General features: G+C 31.7%; 1 protein-coding gene across 1 annotated transcript in view; it reads right to left on the bottom strand.

Moving 5' to 3' along the window:
* Nucleotides 1–20,169, bottom strand: part of LOC139523675 (short transient receptor potential channel 7-like) — an 87,942-nt gene that overhangs the window by 8,710 nt on the left and 59,063 nt on the right. Inside the window, exons 4-9 of the mRNA XM_071317874.1 lie at nt 19,501–19,992; nt 8,474–8,650; nt 4,573–4,737; nt 3,146–3,431; nt 2,269–2,408; nt 523–622 (exon numbers count right to left, since the gene is read on the bottom strand). Coding sequence (XP_071173975.1) covers nt 523–622; nt 2,269–2,408; nt 3,146–3,431; nt 4,573–4,737; nt 8,474–8,650; nt 19,501–19,992 — 1,360 coding nt within the window. The remainder of the gene's footprint in view (nt 1–522; nt 623–2,268; nt 2,409–3,145; nt 3,432–4,572; nt 4,738–8,473; nt 8,651–19,500; nt 19,993–20,169) is intronic.

Here is a 20,169-nt window from a genome sequence, read left to right as displayed (position 1 = left end):
CAGTACTGCAATAGCAAAGTAAAATCAGGTATGCCTTGCAGCATATTAACTTAGTTGTGTAACACATCAAACAGATTTTAAAAAAAATTGATAGATTTAAACAGATTAAGCAATCGTAAAATCTAATATCATCATTTCGTCATCCGTATTTATCATTGTTTTTGTTATGTTTTTTAATTTTTGAAAAAAATGCCCTTTTTTAGTATTTTCATCTTTGAATATTTAAATGATGATCCAAGATCTTTTAGAGCCATAATGATTTTCTTAATGCGCTGAATATTTGTTTGCCACAATTGATGGTTCTTCAGTGTACAATAGTATGATTAATCAAAATAACATGTGAATAATTCTCCAGGAACACACCAGATCACCACTTGTGAGTTTGGCGTTGCACAGTCTATATCTATGTTGTGTTTTGTGTACTGTTGTTTGTCTTTTTTGTCTTTTTTTGCCATGGCATTGCCAGTTTATTTTCGACATATGAGTTGTATATCTTGTATATCCGATAAATTTCGTACTTACCAGCAGGAAGCCAGTACCAGTGAGATTCTGCCTGTTTAGATCCATTTCCCAAGGCATTCCAATGATTTTGACTTTCAAAATAAGATATAGATTCATTTACCTGAAAAGATTTCTTTGATTATATATTTTCCAGTTTTTTTAAAGTATTTTTTATACATGTGTTATATCGTTTGTAGTTATGAATCCCTTCATATAGTGGTTCTAATACCATTTCAAATAGGATCAAATATTCTTCTAAAAATTACAAATTTCTGTAGATTTCATTAAACATGTCTGCCAACTTTGTCTTTCATTGGATAGTCTTAAAATGGTCCAAAATGTAGTTAGTCTCAAAGGTTACTGTGATGCCTGAAAGCTTAATCTTTTTTTTAAGGCATCTAAAATTAAAATTAGGTTTTAGTCTCATATCGTTACTTTCTGTCATGATTTTGTTAGACCAAAATGTAGCAAACCGCTAACATATAAAAAATACTCTCTATGGAAAAATTAAAACTCAGAGCGGCATTACTTTTGTAACACGTCAAAACATTATACTGACCAAACCGCACATTGAGGGAATGCCGTCATTTCTAATATACATGATACCCTTGTGCACCAAAAATCCTTTACACCTTAAAATACATAGGTATTCCCCATTTTATGTGTGTCACGAAACACGCCAATTTTGAAATGAAAAAAAATATGTATCTTTTAAATCATTATTGAAGGTTGGGTAATGCTTTGATGTTGCTAAAATAATATTCAATGCTGAAGAAATTGTGCATTACAGTCTTATTTGACGACATCTATTTCTATAGGTCATTTTGAAACAAAAACGGTATAAAGAAAGATAACCCAAAAATATTCATTAATCGAACTGTTGCACGAGTTTCAACAATTCTTAAAAGCCGTTGTACGATATGTTCACTCACAGCAATCTACAATGATAACATATAGCTCTTGTGGAATAATAATCTTATAGAATGGGAAAAAAATGAACTAAGCCCCGAAAGAACGATAAAGAATTTGAATAATTAAAAAATAGTCTTATTGAAGGATAGTGAGTTTAAATATTATTCCCTCATTTATACTTGATATGACATTTGCTTATTAACTGATTCTGACTACGCTTACCGGATTTTGTCTAATGCTTAGTCCGTTGTTGTGTGTGTTACATTATAATGTTGTATCGTTGTTCTCCTCTTATATTTAATGCGTTTCCCTCAGTTTTAGTTTGTTTCCCAGATTTAGTTTTTTGTCCATAGATTTACATGTACCAGTTTTGAACAGCCGTATACTACTATTACCTTTATTTCCCTTCACCATACTGACATATCGCATGGCAAATGAAGATATATACAACGTTAAAACGCATACCTCTATAATACTGACATATCGCATGGTAAATACGCTTACCTTTATAATACTGACATATCGCATGGTAAATTTTATTAATAATAATACTTTATTCCGAAAGCAATACTGCTTATAGGATACATATACACAATTTTACACCAATATAAAATTTTTACAAGAGATATATAATATATATAAATATAAGGTGTGCATGGGTAAATACGCTTACCTTCACAATACTGACATATCGCTTGGTAAATGAAGTTACATACAACGTTAACACTGCTTACCTTCATTATACTGGCATATCGCATGGTAAATGAAGTTATATACAACGTTAACACTGCTTACCTTCATAATACTGACATATCGCATGGTAAATGAAGTTATATACAACGTTAAAATGCTTACCTTCATAATACTGACATACCGCATGGTAAATGAAGTTATGTACAACGTTAACACTGCTACATCTAAGTAATTGTACAATGAGTCGAAGTAGTCATAAAAACCTTCTGCATACACTTGTTTTAATTCTTGCCAGAGCATACCTTCAAAACAAATATTTACAAAATTTAAAAGAAATATATACATTCCCGTTCTATCAACTTTATATCACTTATCCTGTTTAATTGCACTGTTCTAAAAGCCAGTGTTTCTGTACTGACCTACTATTTCTAGTACATTTAAACTTTTACTTGAGCAATTTTCAGGTACCAGGGTTCGGTGTGTATGTTCGAGTACAATTTCATATTCAAAATGCTATGTTATACCGATATTTACATGAAAGTGCTTCTTAACTGATATTATAGTACGTTTATTGGTTTTTCAAATAATGTTAAATAATAAATATTCCAGTACTAATGACAAAAATATCAATTTTTGAACTTCAGCGTTTTTTCTGTAATGAATGTCATCTTTTTTTTAAGAATTGAGGAACAAATGCAACCATTAACAGTTTAAATAAAATAATTGCAAACTAATTAATAGGGCGCATCATGAATTTTACAAAATGTCGACAGAACATCAGCTTTCTACCAACAAAATCGTACAGTTGTCAGATATAAAGTGTAAATTGAAAGCTATTTTGTTGTTCGTCTTCAATAAGGAAACACTCAACGCCTTCTTTCTCGTCAAGCTTTTTTAAAATTAAGTCATGTGTAGAACTTTTTATGATGTTTTACGACCTAAATATGTATTTTATAAACATCGTTCAAATCATTAAATGTTCTCATAAAAACTATTCTCGTGTTTCGTAACAGCAGCTTTTCTTTTGGTGTGTGCTTACCAACAATCCAGATTGTCAATAACATATGAATAACTTCTGGCTTAAATGTCCTCAAGGCGAAGTCCTCGGGCAATGCTCGTGGTATATGAGCATGTTTACTGATAACAGTGTTTCTAAATTCTGTATAATGCACAAACGCCGTATTCCTTTCATTCCTAGAAAAATTCCTGTTTGCTATATTAGGCATTTCGGATACACTTGACACAACAATCATTATTAAAAAAGTTATAAACGAAATTGCATGACCAATAAACTTAATGCATGGATACTTTGTAAATCTGCCAATCTGAAAAAAAAGAAACATTCTTACTGAAAGTGTCAAGACCACAACTCAAATGACAATAAAAAAAACAAATTTAAAGAAGTAAGTTTTATAAAAAAAAAAATGATCTAATTTAAGGGTTCCGTGTAGGAAAACACGTGTCTCTCCGGAATTTACAAATAAAAACAAAATAGCATAAAACTCTGGAGAATTCCATGAACTTCAAGCGGAAAAAATACAGATTGTGTCGAAAGGTATGCGTCTCCTGTTTTGTGTATATAACCCATATGACAACATTTGGGGAACGGCGCAATAGGTAATTGTACAACTCAGACGAATATTCTGGTTTTTAAAGATCTAAGACTATGGAAACAGGTTACATGTCAGTTGTGACACACCCACGTCATAATGAGTTCGTGATAGTGGTCCGTTTCAGTCGTTCTTCTTGAAAAATCAGCTTCGATAAATTTTTTTGTCAAGAGCACATCTCTGTTCTACCGATCAGTCCACGGTGCAACATATTTCCGACATTTGCAGAAGTCATACATTTTACAAAAATAAACGAGCGTTTTGAAATAATATTGACATTTAGAGTTCTTAATGTAACTAAAAAGATGTCAGCAAAACAAAAACACATATATACTAACATTTAAAGCAGTATAAAAGGTAAACATAAAATGTCGTAAACTTGATGTCGGAAATATTTGAAACTTCACCCTGTTCATGCGTGTTATCGCAGATTGAAACCTTAGAGATTTACATTGGAATGTTTAACATCTATATTATAGTGTACATGTTACTTACATTTATACTGCAACTAGTTGTGTTTATTTCCTAAATAAGGTAACACAGCTATATTTTGTGCAATGTCAATTTCATCATGTAACACTTTTTCAACAGTCAGGGGTTCATTAAGGGGTGAAAATAAGTTTAAAATTTGTGCTACAAATTAAATAGCTATGAATTTATTTATTTAAGTTGCAGTATAAAAACATTATTAGATCAATGTCAGAAAAATATCAACTTTTTGTACTCGACGCAAAACTGGGGAAGGGCTCGGTAGAACCTCGCCCTTTCACTGTTTCTCAGCCTCGTACAAAAAGGTGATATTTTTCTGACATTGACATAATATTGTATATTTATACACATTTTACGATAATTGTACCTTTGACTTTGGTGCTATCATATAGAGTAACGCAATGAAAGGATAAGTTAGTGTTACACATCCGACCATCATAGATCTAAAGAACCAATTAGATCTCTCAAGTGACCGCAGGTCATCGTACCATATACTGACCAGCTTCTGTTGACAGCTTGGATGGGCTACAAACTATAAAATAATCATTTGCGTTATATTTTAGAATGAAATAATGAATTTATTGAAGTGTAAATTTAAAGCATTTAGGTAACGGCATAATAAAATAAATTCCACAAGGTTGATTTCCTTAATGGATGACTGCAAGACTATGAAAGTATTATTAGCCCAGTAGATAATGTTTTTGTGACAGTATATTTCATTTTTTAAAGAATTTCAGTTTATTGTTGTTGCATTATAATGAGCACGATATACAGAAGACTTTGGTGAATTTAGTACATGTATGTGTATTTTGAATTTTTGAAATACTAAGGCTTTTATACCTCAGGCATAGATTACCTTAGTTGTATTTGGCAAAACGTTTAGGAATTTTGGTTCTCAATGCTCTTCAACTTCGTACTTTATTTGGCCCTTTTAAACATTTTTGGAGTCTAGCGTCACTGATGAGTCTTTTGTAGACGAAACGCACGTCTGGTGTACATACAAAATTTAGTCCTGGTATCTATGATCAGTTTATTTTTCACATTACAAGTTTGCTCTTTGTTTTAATATAGGAACCAATTATGAGAATGTTTTTTTAAAGGGAATCGTATAAAACATGCATTATATATTTCCCACAGGACGTAAAGTAACTATCAATCAACAAAAAATTTAGCGCTTTTAATCAAATTCTGTATCAAATAATATCTAATCAGATAACATCTTTTGAAAATACTATACTGAATGCAGAAACAGATATTCTTTGTATTGTGTATTGCATAATTGGATTTTACTATTGAGTGATTGTTATATTGTGCTGTCATATCTCAGGTTTAATTTTGTATAGCTAAAAATTCACCTTGAAGTAAACCTGGCTAAGAAGGATTAGCTTTTACTACAGATATGAAACCTATTAAATAAATGATATTTTGCAGCCAAACCGACTCCACTATTTAGCCCTGTTGAAACTATGACATTTATTAAGTGTTTCAATTATTGTATGTGTTTTTGCTGTGCTATTTAGTGTTAATAGTTATCAAAAGTACCAGGATAATAATTTAGTACGCCAGACGCGCGTTTCGTCTACATAAGACTCATCAATGACGCTCATATCAAAATAGTTATAAAGCCAAACAAGTACAAAGTTTAAGAGCATTGAGGATCCAAAATTCCAAACAGTTGTGCCAAGTACGTCTAAGGTAATCTATTCCTGGGACAAGAAAATCCTTCATTTTTCGAAAAATTCAAAGTTGTGCAAACAGGAAATTTATAAAATTATAATTTAGTATGCCAGACGGGCGTTTCGTCTACATAAGACTCATCAGTGACGCTCATATCAAAATAGATATAAAGCCAAACAAGTACAAAGTTGAAGATCATTGAGGATCCAAAATTCCGACTTGTTCAACTAATTTCTTGTTCTATTTTTATAATATATTAAGGGACCTTGTTCATTTTTATAACATGAGTACAATAGAGGGTTTTTCTATGGTTCCTAGATAATCCATAATCCAAATACAAAAGAAATAATGGAGTAATAATTTTATCTAATGAATTAATATAATGACTACTGATTTGTTTTCTTGGAAATTCAATTCTTTCAAAATAAATGCACACAAGAACTAATTTAAACACTTTTATGGAAAATTTAAAGAGCATATTTTTAATTTATGATTCTTAATGTTTGTAGTGGTTTGGCAGACCAAATGTTGTAATAAACTTTTCAAATGAATCTTAATCGTGAAATGCAGTGTGTCCTCGAATGTTAAGATGTCTCTAGATGAATATAGCATTTTATATTATATATCTAGATTATTTAGCATTTTATAATATGTCTAGATTATTTAGCATTTTATATTATATCTAGAGTATTTAGCATTTTATATTATATCTAGATTATTTAGCATTTTATATTATATCTAGATTATTTTGCATTTTATATTATATTTAGATTATTTAGCATTTTATATTATAACTAGATTATTGTGTATGTAGCACTTCAAATATCAAATCACTAAATTATTAACATCTATTTTATCAGCAATCAAAGACGGGCTTCAAAGTTATTGTGAAACTGCCTATTCTAGAGGTGGCATGAATCAGATGTGGATACTTAAAAATTCCAAAGATCTTTTAGAGTACATACAATCTAACTCTCTTTCATCTTGTAACAGTATTAAAACATTTGACTTTTCTACTCTTTACACAAGTATTCCACATTCCAAACTAAAAGACAAATTGAAAGAGTTGGTATTACTTTGCTTCATAAAAAAGAATGGCCAACGTAAATACAAGTATCTTGTCTTACAATGTCTTAGGGAGGGATAAATCATACTTTGTAAAGAATCACTCTGATTCAAACAAAAAATTCTCTGAAACCGATATTATCAAGATGCTTGATTTCTTAATTGACAACATATTTGTAACGTTCGGAGGACGTTTTTTCAACAGACTGTCGGCATCCCAATGGAAACAAACTGCCCCTCTACTTGCCGACTTGTTTCTTTATTATTATGAGGATGACTTCATGCAGGAACTTCTTAGGAAGAAAGATAAGAAGTTAGCAATATCCTTTAACTCTACTTTCCGCTATATAGATGACGTTCTTTCACTAAACAATTCAAAATTTGGTGACTGTGTGGAACGAATCTATCCTATCGAATTGGAGATAAAGGATACTACAGATACAGTTAAGTCGGCTTCATATCTTGACTTACATCTAGAAATTGACAATGAGGGTCGATTGAAAACAAAACTTTACGACAAAAGAGATGATTTCAGCTTTCCAATTGTGAACTTTCCATTTCTAAGTAGCAACATTCCAGCAGCACCTGCATACGGGGTATATATCTCCCAATTGATACGATATTCCCGTGCTTGCATTTCCTATCATGATTTTCTTGATAGAGGGTTACTGCTCACAAGGAAGCTATTAAACCAAGAGTTCCAAATGGTGAAGTTGAAATCATCCCTTCGTAAATTTTACGAACGCCATCACGAGTTGGTTGACCGTTATGGAATAACCGTTTCACAAATGATATCGGATATGTTCCTTACGTCGTAACTACAATCCCCTTCCCTTTCATGAATGTGACCTACCGAATTAGACTATTTACCGGATTTGTAATCACATAAGCAACACGACGGGTGCCACATGTGCAGCAGGATCTGCTTACACTTCCGGATCACATGAGATCACCCCTAGTTTTTGGTGGGGTTCGTGTTGTTTATTCTTTAGTTTTCTATGTTGTGTCATGTGTACTATTTTTTTTCTGTTTGTCTTTTTCATTTTTAGCCATGGCGTTGTTAGTTTGTTTTAGATTTATGAGTTTGACTGTCCCTTTGGTATCTTTCGTCCCTCTTCTTTTACATCCACTGGTTTTTATTTTATTTTTTTATTGTGGGGGGGGGGGGGTGAGGGTCTTTTAGTCTTTTGTATAAAAAAAATTGTTCACTTTTTCGAATTTTCACATTAGTTCGATTATCATTTCAAAATCTATTTTTGTGTAACACCTTATCTTAGATATTTATAACCATATTCTTACAGCAACAGTTGTGAAACAGGAAAAGCTTGACTTTCCATAACTAATGAGTTCCGTCGGAATTTTTACTCAATCTTTGATTTCATAATAAGTATATTGTTTTTGTGGACGTCGACATTTTTTTATTTGCTTCCTTTTACATTGTCATTTTTTTATTATTATTATTTAGAACAAATACGACCCATAAAAAGTTCCAGAAAACTAAAGCTTTCGGAATAGTATTATCTCACCTTCTTTTCGTTGTAATGTATTGCCAATTTCAAACGTGAAAGAAGTTCATAACTCTCGTCGTCACTATCACGACCCTTCTTATTCAATAAGATTTCTAATTCATCATGACCTCGGACTTTGTCTAGTAATTTTACAAGATATTCACTAAGCTGATCTGCCAAAGCCAAATATTCATTCTGAAAAAGAAAACAAAAGAAGTGAATAAAATATCTCTAGAGACTATGATATAGATAAAACATTTTGTTTAACTCATTGCAGTAAATCATATATCATATCATATTATGTTTTAATATATTTTTTGTTAAAACATTAACGGAATATTCACTTAGCCTAAAACATGTGCTAAAACAAATTAGGCGAAAGACACTTAAGAAACATTCAAACTGAGTCGAAAACAAGAATGTGTTCATTGTGCACGGATGCTCACTAGCACTTTGTTCAGTGGACCGTGACATTGAGATCAGAACTCTCTAATTTGGTATTAAAATTAGAGAGATCATAGGGAACCTGTGTACTAAGTACGAAGTGTGAAGGACAACTTCACAAAAACTACCCTGACCAAAAAATTTAACATGAAGTAGGACAAACGGACGAACAGACAGACGGACGAACAGACAAAAAACTGACAATGTCGGGGCAAACAACGAAAATACAAACAACAGTTATTGTATTGAAGGAGAAAATGATTATTTAATCAGTAGACACAACTTATCGAGAATAAGTAAGTGTATTGTTTTCACTGGGTGACATAGAAGTATTAGACGAACATGTATAATCCATTACATGTATTATTAATTATGTAATAATATTCTCAAGTACCCTCATAAAACTGTTAAAAGCGGGTAATACCAACCAAAGCGTTAGAATTATGAGACAACACATGTCGGTCACATACATGTTGCCGATAATAAAAGTCATTTATCAGATACAGATGTGTTGAACGACCATATGATTTATATATTCCTCTATTCTTAATTTTTCAATAGAATATTATTACAGATATAGAATCCCATTGCCTTTCTTCACACTATCTTATTTGTCTACAAATTCTGCACTCAGCCTGAATTAAACCACGGTTCGATACGTTTTAGTTGTTCTATTCGACTGAAGGGTCCTAGAGGTGTCTAGCAATAAAACAAGTTGCTTTTAAAAAAAAGTCAATACGTAAACCTTAGAGCTTTTTTATGCAAATCTTATTTCAACTGTATTGTAAATTATACCTCAGTGTTTTCTGCCTGTACCAAGTCAGGAATATGACAGTTCTTGTCCATTCGTTTTTGATGCTTTTTGTTATTTGATTTTGCCATGTGATTATGAACTTTCCGAATTGATTTTCCTCTAAGTTCAGTATTTTTGTGATCTTGCTTTTCATTATCATCTCTGTGGAGAATAATATTTTCTTTTTATTGTAAATCAGGACAATTTGGGTATGTTGAGAGTGGTGTTTTTTTTTTTTTTTTTTTTTCATTAAAACTAAGTTTTATTAACATATTTACATTTGTTAATATATACATCAAATACCGGTACCTTATCCCGGCCTCGTTAACATTAGTATAATACATCTAAAATTATGGTTAATTATGTTAGTACACAAATTTTCTTAAATCCGGATATAATTCATGTCTTTGCCAGAATGATTTTCTAAACTAGTATCTTTGTTTACAAAGAAGGTAGATAACACGTGCAGTGCATATATATATGGAATATAAACTAATAAGTGCTTTTTATTCAAGGAAATGTTTCCAAAATATTTGTTTTGAAAGGATTATTGATATGCCGTTATCTTTTTCTGTTGTGAATATTCGATTGATATGCAAATGCATTTTGCCAAATATGACTACAGTAAAATCGGATGCTATTTTATCAATTGAAGGTAATTGTCATTTATGTCAGATTATAGATTGTAACGTTATGTCTTGAATAACGTTAAACTTGTGGGGGGATATGAGTGGATAACAACAAAAAGAGACGAATAATACATAGTACAAGTAATAACCATGAAAACATAACAAATACATATAAAACAACAGCTGACTGTTGTGTGAAAATACAGTCAAATCTAAACTCACAATTTATAAACACTATAATTTGCATGCACATACATAACCAATTAGTTATACATGTGCTGTGCTTGAAGAAAAATTACAGTATAATCTCAATATTTCAAATCAAATATTTACATGTATATACATAAACATAAACAGGTAATTATACCTTTGCCTTGTTTGAAGAAAATTACAGTATAATCTCTGTATTTGGGTGAATGAGTCAGACATTCAGTTCATTAAATTGCTTTAATAGTCTGTCAATTTTATATCCTAAAAAGTTTCTTATTTCAATAAAAGTTCTGATCTCTTGTCTTAATATTTTGAGTGGTTGTATAACTTTTATTTTTTTGTCAGACATATAGTATACTTTATATATTGTGTAACTAATAATAGTTAAAAGTAAATTGAGTCCATAGTACTCTTTATCATGTATTTTATATCCAAAAGCTATGCTTTTTAGATTGATAACATGTCTTCCAATATTTAGTTTCTTAAGAATTTGTTGTACTTTTTCCCAGAATAATTCAAAATATGAACATTTGAGGAAGAAGTGTTCATAATTCTCTATTTGTTTACAGTGTAAGCAGGTGTCTGTTTCTACTATATGCCATTGTTTTAATAGTTGATTACAGGGAAGTATATGATGAAGTAGTTTCCATCTAAATATTTTATATCTATTATCATCTAAAAATGTAAAGATAAATTTTAATGTTTCATATGCTAGATTAGTATTTTCTAGTGTAAAGTATGATTTCCATTTTAAAAAGCCAATAGGTGTTTGCATTTCCTTTGTTTCTAGTAAGAAGTTATAAATATCATGGTTATTTAGGGTTTGAATAGGCTTTTTGTTTATGATGTTCAGATTTTCTTTTATATTTATATTGACTTGTGTATGTTTAGAAGGTGAATTTTTGATGATATTGGTCCACTGTTTTGGAATAGCTTTCTTCAGTTTTGTGAGCTCAGCTATCCAGTTTTCCTTATTTTTTAGTTTACTTAGTATGATATCTGAGGATATATTTCCATCTTTATCTAATAAGTCATTTATAACCAGAATGTTGCTTTGTATCCAATTTTTAAACAGTAAACATTTATTGTTGATGTTAATATATTTATTGCCCCATATTATTTGTTTCCTTGAGAGTGGTGTTAAATATGAAGTGAGGACATAATTAATGTTTTTATTTCGATATTAATTTTTACCAACGTGAAAGGTCAAAATACTACCAATGGATGACACTTCTATGGTTCTTATTGGTAGAGGTAATATTTCACCTAAGTCCAACAGAAATTTTATTTACTTTTCTGTGAAAAAAACCCCATATCATATAGATATAGGAAGATGTGGTATGAGTGCCAATGAGACAACTCTCCATCCAAGTAATGATTTATAAAAGTAAACCGTTAGTATAGGTCAAGGTACGGCATTTATCACAGAGCATTGACTCACACCGACAGCAAGCTATAAAGGGCCCAAAAATACTAATATAAAACCATTTTAATGGGAAAACTAACGATCTATATAAAAACGAGAAACGAGAAACACGTATGAACTACATAAACAGACGACAACTACTGTACATCAGATTCCTGACTAACGACAGGTGCAAACATTTGCAGCGGTACTAAACGTTAAAGTACGATTATTTTGCTTCATAGAATATGGAATATTTATTCCTACCAATAAGATAAAAGCAACTTACTTATCATTTGTTTGTGCATGCCGTAAAACTCTGTGCTATTGATGATTGGTCGTAAGGAACATTAATTAATGTACATTGTACATGCTAGTTGACCAGTTCACAATGCCTCATTAATTATTTCTAAATGAATTTTATGAATGTTTGGAAGACTGATGTACATGTGTCCATGCTTTGAATCATTATTATTCTTTAAAAATTATACGTATGGATAGCTATAAGATTTGTTTTTCTTATATTAATATTCTGGAAATACATGAATAGAGACATAACTGTCTAGTAATACTTCTGGGCATGACATGAAAACAAATGTCCTGAATCTATGTGCGCTGTATCGTCATAAACAGTAGTTTCGAAGCATGCTTGCATATTATTATAACAATTGCATTGTTTTCGACAAAATTCGTCTATAATTAATTCAGTAAACTAAATGCAGTAGATTATTTATGAAATTCTGCAGAAAGTTTATTTTCAATTTCTAAGTGCAAGATGCTATAATAAATTGTAGTTGTTTTTATATTAAAAAATACCACAATAATCACGTGATTTAGTTTATCAATCTGGTTTATTCAATAAATATCAAATTGGGTTTGTTTTGTGTTCAACTTTTTTCCTTTCTTCTTTTTTGCGTGCTATCAAATTTGACTGGCAAATTCAATAAATCTATATTGAATCTTTTCCGTTTTTCTATGCTGATAAATCAGAAGCTTCATATTGATTGCGTCATTGTCGCTGTTATTAGTACTAACAGCACATATTAGTTACAACTAGCGACTGTATCAGTATTCCTTATGCAGTAAAATTCAATTAACCTTTTATAAATGTTTCTATTTATAATGTTGCTTTGCTTAATTTCTGTACTTTAGATTAATTGAACAGAAATACGCGTAAGAGTACGTCAACCGACAACTTCATACAAAGATGAGAGCATTTTTACAAATGATTTTTGAATGAACATCTTAAAGAAATAATGTAGCTGCATTTTCCTTTTTTTTATCGTTAACAATTAGTTCAAATAAAATGTTATCTTTAGATTTCCATAAATAATAGGTCTGCATAGTTACAGCAAGATATACAGGCAGACTCGTGGCAATTCCGTAATGAAAAGAGGTCAAAAATATCATATAGAGACTCGAATCTTATAATTGCAGGAACTTCTTAGGAAGAAAGATAAGAAGTTAGCAATATCCTTTAACTCTACTTTCCGCTATATAGATGATGTTCTTTCACTAAACAATTCAAAATTTGGTGACTATGTGGAACGCATCTATCCAATCGAACTAGAGATAAAGGATACTACAGATACAGTTAAGTCGGCTTCATATCTTGACTTACATCTAGAAATTGACAATGAGGGTCGGTTGAAAACAAAACTTTACGACAAAAGAGATGATTTCAGCTTTCCAATTGTGAACTTTCCATTTCTAAGTAGCAACATTCCAGCAGCACCTGCATACGGGGTATATATCTCCCAATTGATACGATATTCCCGTGCTTGCATTTCCTATCATGATTTTCTTGATAGAGGTTTGCTGCTCACAAGGAAGCTATTAAACCAAGAGTTCCAAATGGTGAAGTTGAAATCATCCCTTCGTAAATTTTACGGACGCCATCACGAGTTGGTTGACCGTTATGGAATAACCGTTTCACAAATGATATCGGATATGTTCCTTACGTCGTAACTACAATCCCCTTCCCTTTCATGAATATGACCTACCGAATAAGACTATTTACCGGATTTGTAATCACTTAAGCAACACGACGGGTGCCACATGTGGAGCAGGATCTGCTTACCCTTCCGGAGCACCTGAGATCACCCCTAGTTTTTGGTGGGGTTCGTGCTGTTTATTCTTTAGTTTTCTATGTTGTGTCGTGTGTACTATTGTTTTTCTGTTTGTCTTTTTTATTTTTAGCCATGGCGTTGTCAGTTTGTTTTAGATTTATGAGTTTGACTGTCCCTTTGGTATCTTTCGTCCCTCTTTTATAAGTGGTATATGGACTTAATTTGAGCAAAAAGACGAAAAGACAAATTGGTGTCTACGAAACACTCGCATACAAAACTGAAAGTACTGAAAAACTTAGATAGGATATAGGACACAAAAAATATAAACAGAAAGCGATTAAGTATGATTGGCAATTCAACCACAAGTTGAGCGTTCAAATGAAATGAATGTTAGCATTTATAGGTAACCGTATGGCTTTTAACCATGAGTAAAACCAATACTGTATAGTCAACTATAAAAGGACCCGACATAAAAATATGAAACAATTCAAACGAGAAAACTAACGGTCATTATTTAGGAATACTTCCCATACTGGTATAAATCTTCATACTATCTTGCTCCTAAAGGTCTTCGCCAATAGACCAGACCTTAATTCCTAACGCCCCCTAGCGTCAATTCAAATAAATTAATTGTGTCAACTGAATGCCAATGCATTGATACTATATTTAATGTAAATTGTCCCATGTTTCTTATGGTAATTGAGTTATTTTTCGTTTCACTCTTTATCAGTTAGTATCAACGTCTATTTAATGACAAGGCGATATGTTTACCAGGCTTGTCAGAGTTTACGCCTCATTTTCTCGCTGATCTAATATCGCTTAGATAAAGTGCATTTGATGATATTATTTGTTCCGCCTATTTGTTATGGACAACGCTGAGTTAAACATTGACTTTATCGTACCGTTAAACTTATCATCGCAGTGTTCAAGATTAAATAAGACGACGAGCATTTATCAACTTTTGTAGGTTTTTTTTTCAAGTAAAGTGGTTTTGGATGTACCTATTGTTCGCTGTTGGCTCATTTGTCTGTATATATATATATAAAAAGATAAATCTTATAAAACAAAGAGGAGGAGATACGTGCACGAAGTGGACAAGGGCATTTATAGAGAGCAATTCGATCTGCAACAACCGATTGGTGTCCACTTAATACAGTAAGATATAAATCGTCCGCGTCTGTTAAAGTTGTATATAAATTCAACAGAAACAATCAAAGATCACCCATCGACACCCAATGCCTCCTTAATTCCTTGTTAATGCTATATACATTTGTATTAACTTTGACATACAGATTATAATTAACAAATATGAATTACAATGAATCAGTGAGCTTACGTAATCTTCAAACAGCTTAAGTCTAGGAAGTCATTAACCAAGTTGCATTTATGATTTTTGAAATTTCATTGTTCTATTTTGATTGCATTGCTAAAATAACTCCAGTTATAAGTACAAACAAAGCATATTAACTGTTAACCTTATATCCCGGAAAATTTAACCACAAAAAAATTGTAAGGAAATTCCAAAGCATAGTGAACTCATTCATATACATGTGATAGCATTTTTTTTTTATTTTCTAGCAAGATAATCTGTATTCAAATCAATTACATTTGTGCATAGAGAAGACTGTCTATCATATGTCTGATTCAAGCTACTGCAGACAGAATACTTTAAACAACATTGTGTTATTAACTTTTGCTTTCTACTAGCAAAGAAATAAAATTGAAATGAACTGCAAAACATTTTATTAATGAAAGTTCCTGAAATGTCAGCTCCGGAGAGATATGTTATTATCAAAACTTGATTTAACTACATTGCACATTTTGGTTAGGAATTATTTATAGTTAACTTTATGTTCATTGACTCAGCAAACACTCAGCGTTGAATTAGAAGAAGGTATGTCAAGACATACATGTAACCATATCCAAAATTTGGCGAAAATTCTTTCTTATTCATTCTGCTGGTAAATGAAGAGTTTCTACATTTGTTCTGATCGGTTGAATACTCTCCATTTGGTTTCAGAGATATAATAATCCAAAATCTACATTTTACCCTTATGTTCTATTTTTAGCCAAGGTGGCCATCTTGGTTGGTTGGCCGGGTCACCGGACACATTTTTTAACTAGATACCCCAATGATGAGTGTGACCAAGTTTGGTTAAATATATTCCAGTAGTTTCAGAAGAGAAGATTTTTGTAAAAGCTAACGACGATGGACGAAAGACGACGGACGCCAAGTGATAAGAAAAGCTCACGTGGCCCTTTGGGTCAGGTAAGCAAAAAAAAGATAGACATATAAAAACGAAACTTTAAGCTACTGTCGAGCGCTAGTTTTGTAACTGGTGTAGACGAAAGGCGCGACGTGTCTTGCTTACTGATGAGTCTTATGTAGACGAAACGCGCGTCTGGCATACTAAGTTATAATCCTGGTACCTTTGATAACTATTTACTGAACTATGGAGATGTGAAAAAAAGTATTTAACATATGAATTGAATAAAACAATGAAACGTTCCTGTTGAGAAGTATGTGCATACAATCGCAATGGTGTCAGGAAATTGACTGGTTAGAACAAATAACATTCGAAATGTTTGATGAAAAAAGGTCACTGAAGCATGCACGTGTTTTCAGATCATACACTTCGCTGTTCACAAACCTAACGGAGCTAACGGAGCAAAGTCATAGATCTGATTTTAACTATCTATGAAATATCTTTGCTTATACCTGTTAATCTTGACTGAAATTCCCGGTACCCTATCAATAATAGAATCATCTTTCCTTGAAATATATATTCTCTGGTGTCAAGGACTTTCTTTGAGATATATACTATATTATTTTCTACATATGAAAATGCCTGTACCAAGTCAGGAATATTGCAGTTGTTTTCCATTCGTTTGGTGTGTTTTGTTATTTGATTTTGCCATTTGATAAGGAATTTCCGTTTTGGATATTCCTCGAAGTTCAGTATTTTTGTGATTTTGCTTTTTATAAAAGATAATCAGTAAACTACTACCGTTCAAAATATCTACAAGGAAGTGTCTCATCTTACTAAAATGTACGCACGATGATAAAATTTCATAAAAACATGTTTTCGACCAATCAAAACGACGTATTCGTAAGACATATACATGTAATACAATTATTTTGTGTTAAACTTTTCTTTGGAAAACTATATGCTTTGGTGTAATAAAACATTATTTTTTTTAAGCTATAGGTGCAACAAACAATTTTTTAATTACCATCGTTTCAGATTTCTTCTATCATCTATCATAGTAAACATGCACTTTTGAAAAATGATATAACCGGTACCTTTGCGTAAATAATAAAGGACATTTCGTTCAAACATACAGTCATGTAGATATGACGGGCAATTTAGTAAATTAATTAAATGTATTGATGTTTTTGTGTTCTGTTAAATTGTTCCTTATAAAATTGTTACACGATGATGACTGCTGTACCCATATTTTGACTATTTAATTAAATAATAATATGTCTGTTTAGTTCACGCATCATTGTAAATATAACGGAATTTGATGAGACTGTCATCAAAGTGAGACTTTTAGTGCTTTTATGTGTTTTGTCATTTGATTTTGCCATGTGATTATGAACTTTCCGATTGGATTTTCCTCTGAGTTCGGTATTTTTGTGATTTTACTTTTAACTATTGTTTTATCGTTTAAGGATTTATCATAACATGCATATACTATTGTGATAAATACTTTTTCTTAAAAAAATTGTTTTCGTGTCAATCATTAGTGACATTGATTTCGTAACGTTTCATATATAAAGGGTACATTCGTAAATGTACTATTATAAAGAATGATGTTCAAAAATAATGGATTGTAACAACGATAACACGGTTAATGACAGAATTGACCATTTAAAAAAATGTATTGGATAATAACTTGTGCGCGGTGAATACAATATCACTAAGGTCAAAAGTCAACAATTGTTTGGCGTATATATAAAACTTAGTCCTGGTATCTATGATGAGTTTATTTACAACCACTGGGTCGATGCCACTGCTGGTGGAAATTTATTTCCTCGAGGGTATCACAAGCCCAGTAGTCAGCACCTTTTGTGCTGACATGAATTATCATTGATATTGTTATATTTATAAGTTAACTGTTTACAAAATTTTGAATTTTTTTGAAATACTAAGGCTTCTCTACCTCAGGCATAGATTACCTTAGTTGCATTTAGCAACACTTTTAGGAATTTTGGATCTCAATGCTCTTCGACTTCGTACTTTATTTGGCTTTTTTTTTTTTACTTTTTTGGATTCGAGCGCTATCACTGATAAGTCTTTTGAAGACGAAACGCGCGTCTGGCGTATATACAAAATTTAGTCCTGGTATATATGATGAGTTAATTTACAACTACTGGGTCGATGCCACTGCCGGTGGAGATTTATTTCCCCGCGGGTATCACAAGCCCAGTAGTCAGCACTTTTTGTGCTGACATGAATTATCATTGATATTGTTATATTTATAAATTAACTGTTTACAAAATTTAGAATTTTTTGAAATACTAACGCTTTTCTACCTCAGGCATAGATTACCTTAGCTGTATTTGGTAACACTTTAAGGAATTTTGGATCTCAATGCTCTTCAATTTCGTACTTTATTTGGCTTTTTTTTTTTTTTTTTTTTTTTTAACTTTTTTGGATTCGAGCGTCACTGATGAGTCTTTTGTAGACGAAACGCGCGTCTGGCGTATATATAAAATTTAGTCCTGGTATCTATGATGAGTTTATTTATAATGTTACTTTTTTTTATCCCTCTCCATTTTTCTAGTATTTTCTTAGGAATTTTCTGCGCCTAAATTGTATACTATATATTTTTATCTGCTTTGACCATTGTCAGTTGCAAAGTTTTATTAGATGAAATATTCAATAAAATGCTACAAAACAAATTTCATCGAGAAATCAAGAAGGTTATTATTCCTCTCTTCCTCGTATAGCTAGAAAGTTACCGATACATTTGTTCTCCAAAATGTTACATTTTTAGTTACTTCATCGGAGTGACCTGTTAGAGTTTGCGGTAACTTACAAACCGTTAGCATTGTAGACTTGCTGATTACATATGAGGTCTTTACGCAGAAAATTGAGGTCATGGTCAATGGTCAATGCCATCTCTAAAATTTTTGTTAACTTTGAAGAAACTCCTCAGAAACTGTCAAATTTATAAACACAATGTTTAGTGCAACTGTAGGTTGGGACATGACGATACACCAATACATTAATTTAAGGTCAAATTGGTTAAATGACTAAAATAGGAGTTTCCTCCCTTTAGACATTAAAAAACTGTGTGGTGAAAATGAATTTCAACCAAACACACTGTTGGACCTGAGTTCTGCTGGTGTAAGATAGCTGACCTTGAAATTGCGGTTAAGGTCAAGGTTAAATTTGACGTTTTCTATTTTGACCTTTGCTAGACGTGCATATTCAATAACAGCAACAATTTTTTTTTTGGCATATCTATACAAATCATAAGTTTACCTTGTAATACTTTTCAACTTTGGCCACTCTTCTGAGTTCTCTCGCTAATTCAAATGCTGTTAAAATTGGATCCTTGCTGGATAAGGATATATAAGCACCACTAGCGAGTCCTTTGTATGCATTTAATCTTGTTTTGGCAAGTCTCAGCTGATCAAATTGTAGCTTGTTGCTGCATTCCTGACAGTTACAGTAATAATGGTGTGGTTTATTAATTGTGTCGCCTCTAAGAAGCAATAACTGAATAATTTCGAATTGATTTCGTTCTGAAGCTAATATTAAAGGAGTAATATCTGCTGAAAATGGCGAATCTTCACTTGTTGTGTTAAAAAAGTAGTCTGTTTCACCAAAACGTTTATTTTCCCTTTTAACGTCGATGTATTTCGGATGTTTTAATATTGTTTCAGCTATTTGTTCATGTCCAGCACTAATTGCTTGTAGCAATGCTTCATGTATATTTGCGATGTTTGAACGATCTAAAAGTAGCTCTACAACCTGAAACAACAGGAAAAAAGCGTTAAATGTCATTTAATGATTTGGGTGATGGGAGTTTTTATCACCAAATCATCGATAATAAGTATCTAAAAGAGAACATTTTTATGTCTATATATCTGTTGGAAATGTCCATAATTGTAACAGTTTATCTAATGGTTAAAGTATGTTTAACTATTT

This window comes from Mytilus edulis, chromosome 5 (genome assembly GCF_963676685.1).
Source record: "Mytilus edulis chromosome 5, xbMytEdul2.2, whole genome shotgun sequence".
Lineage (NCBI taxonomy): Eukaryota > Metazoa > Mollusca > Bivalvia > Mytilida > Mytilidae > Mytilus > Mytilus edulis.
The sequence above is the reverse complement of the archived record's forward strand: the minus strand, read 5'-3'. Positions and strand labels throughout refer to the sequence as shown.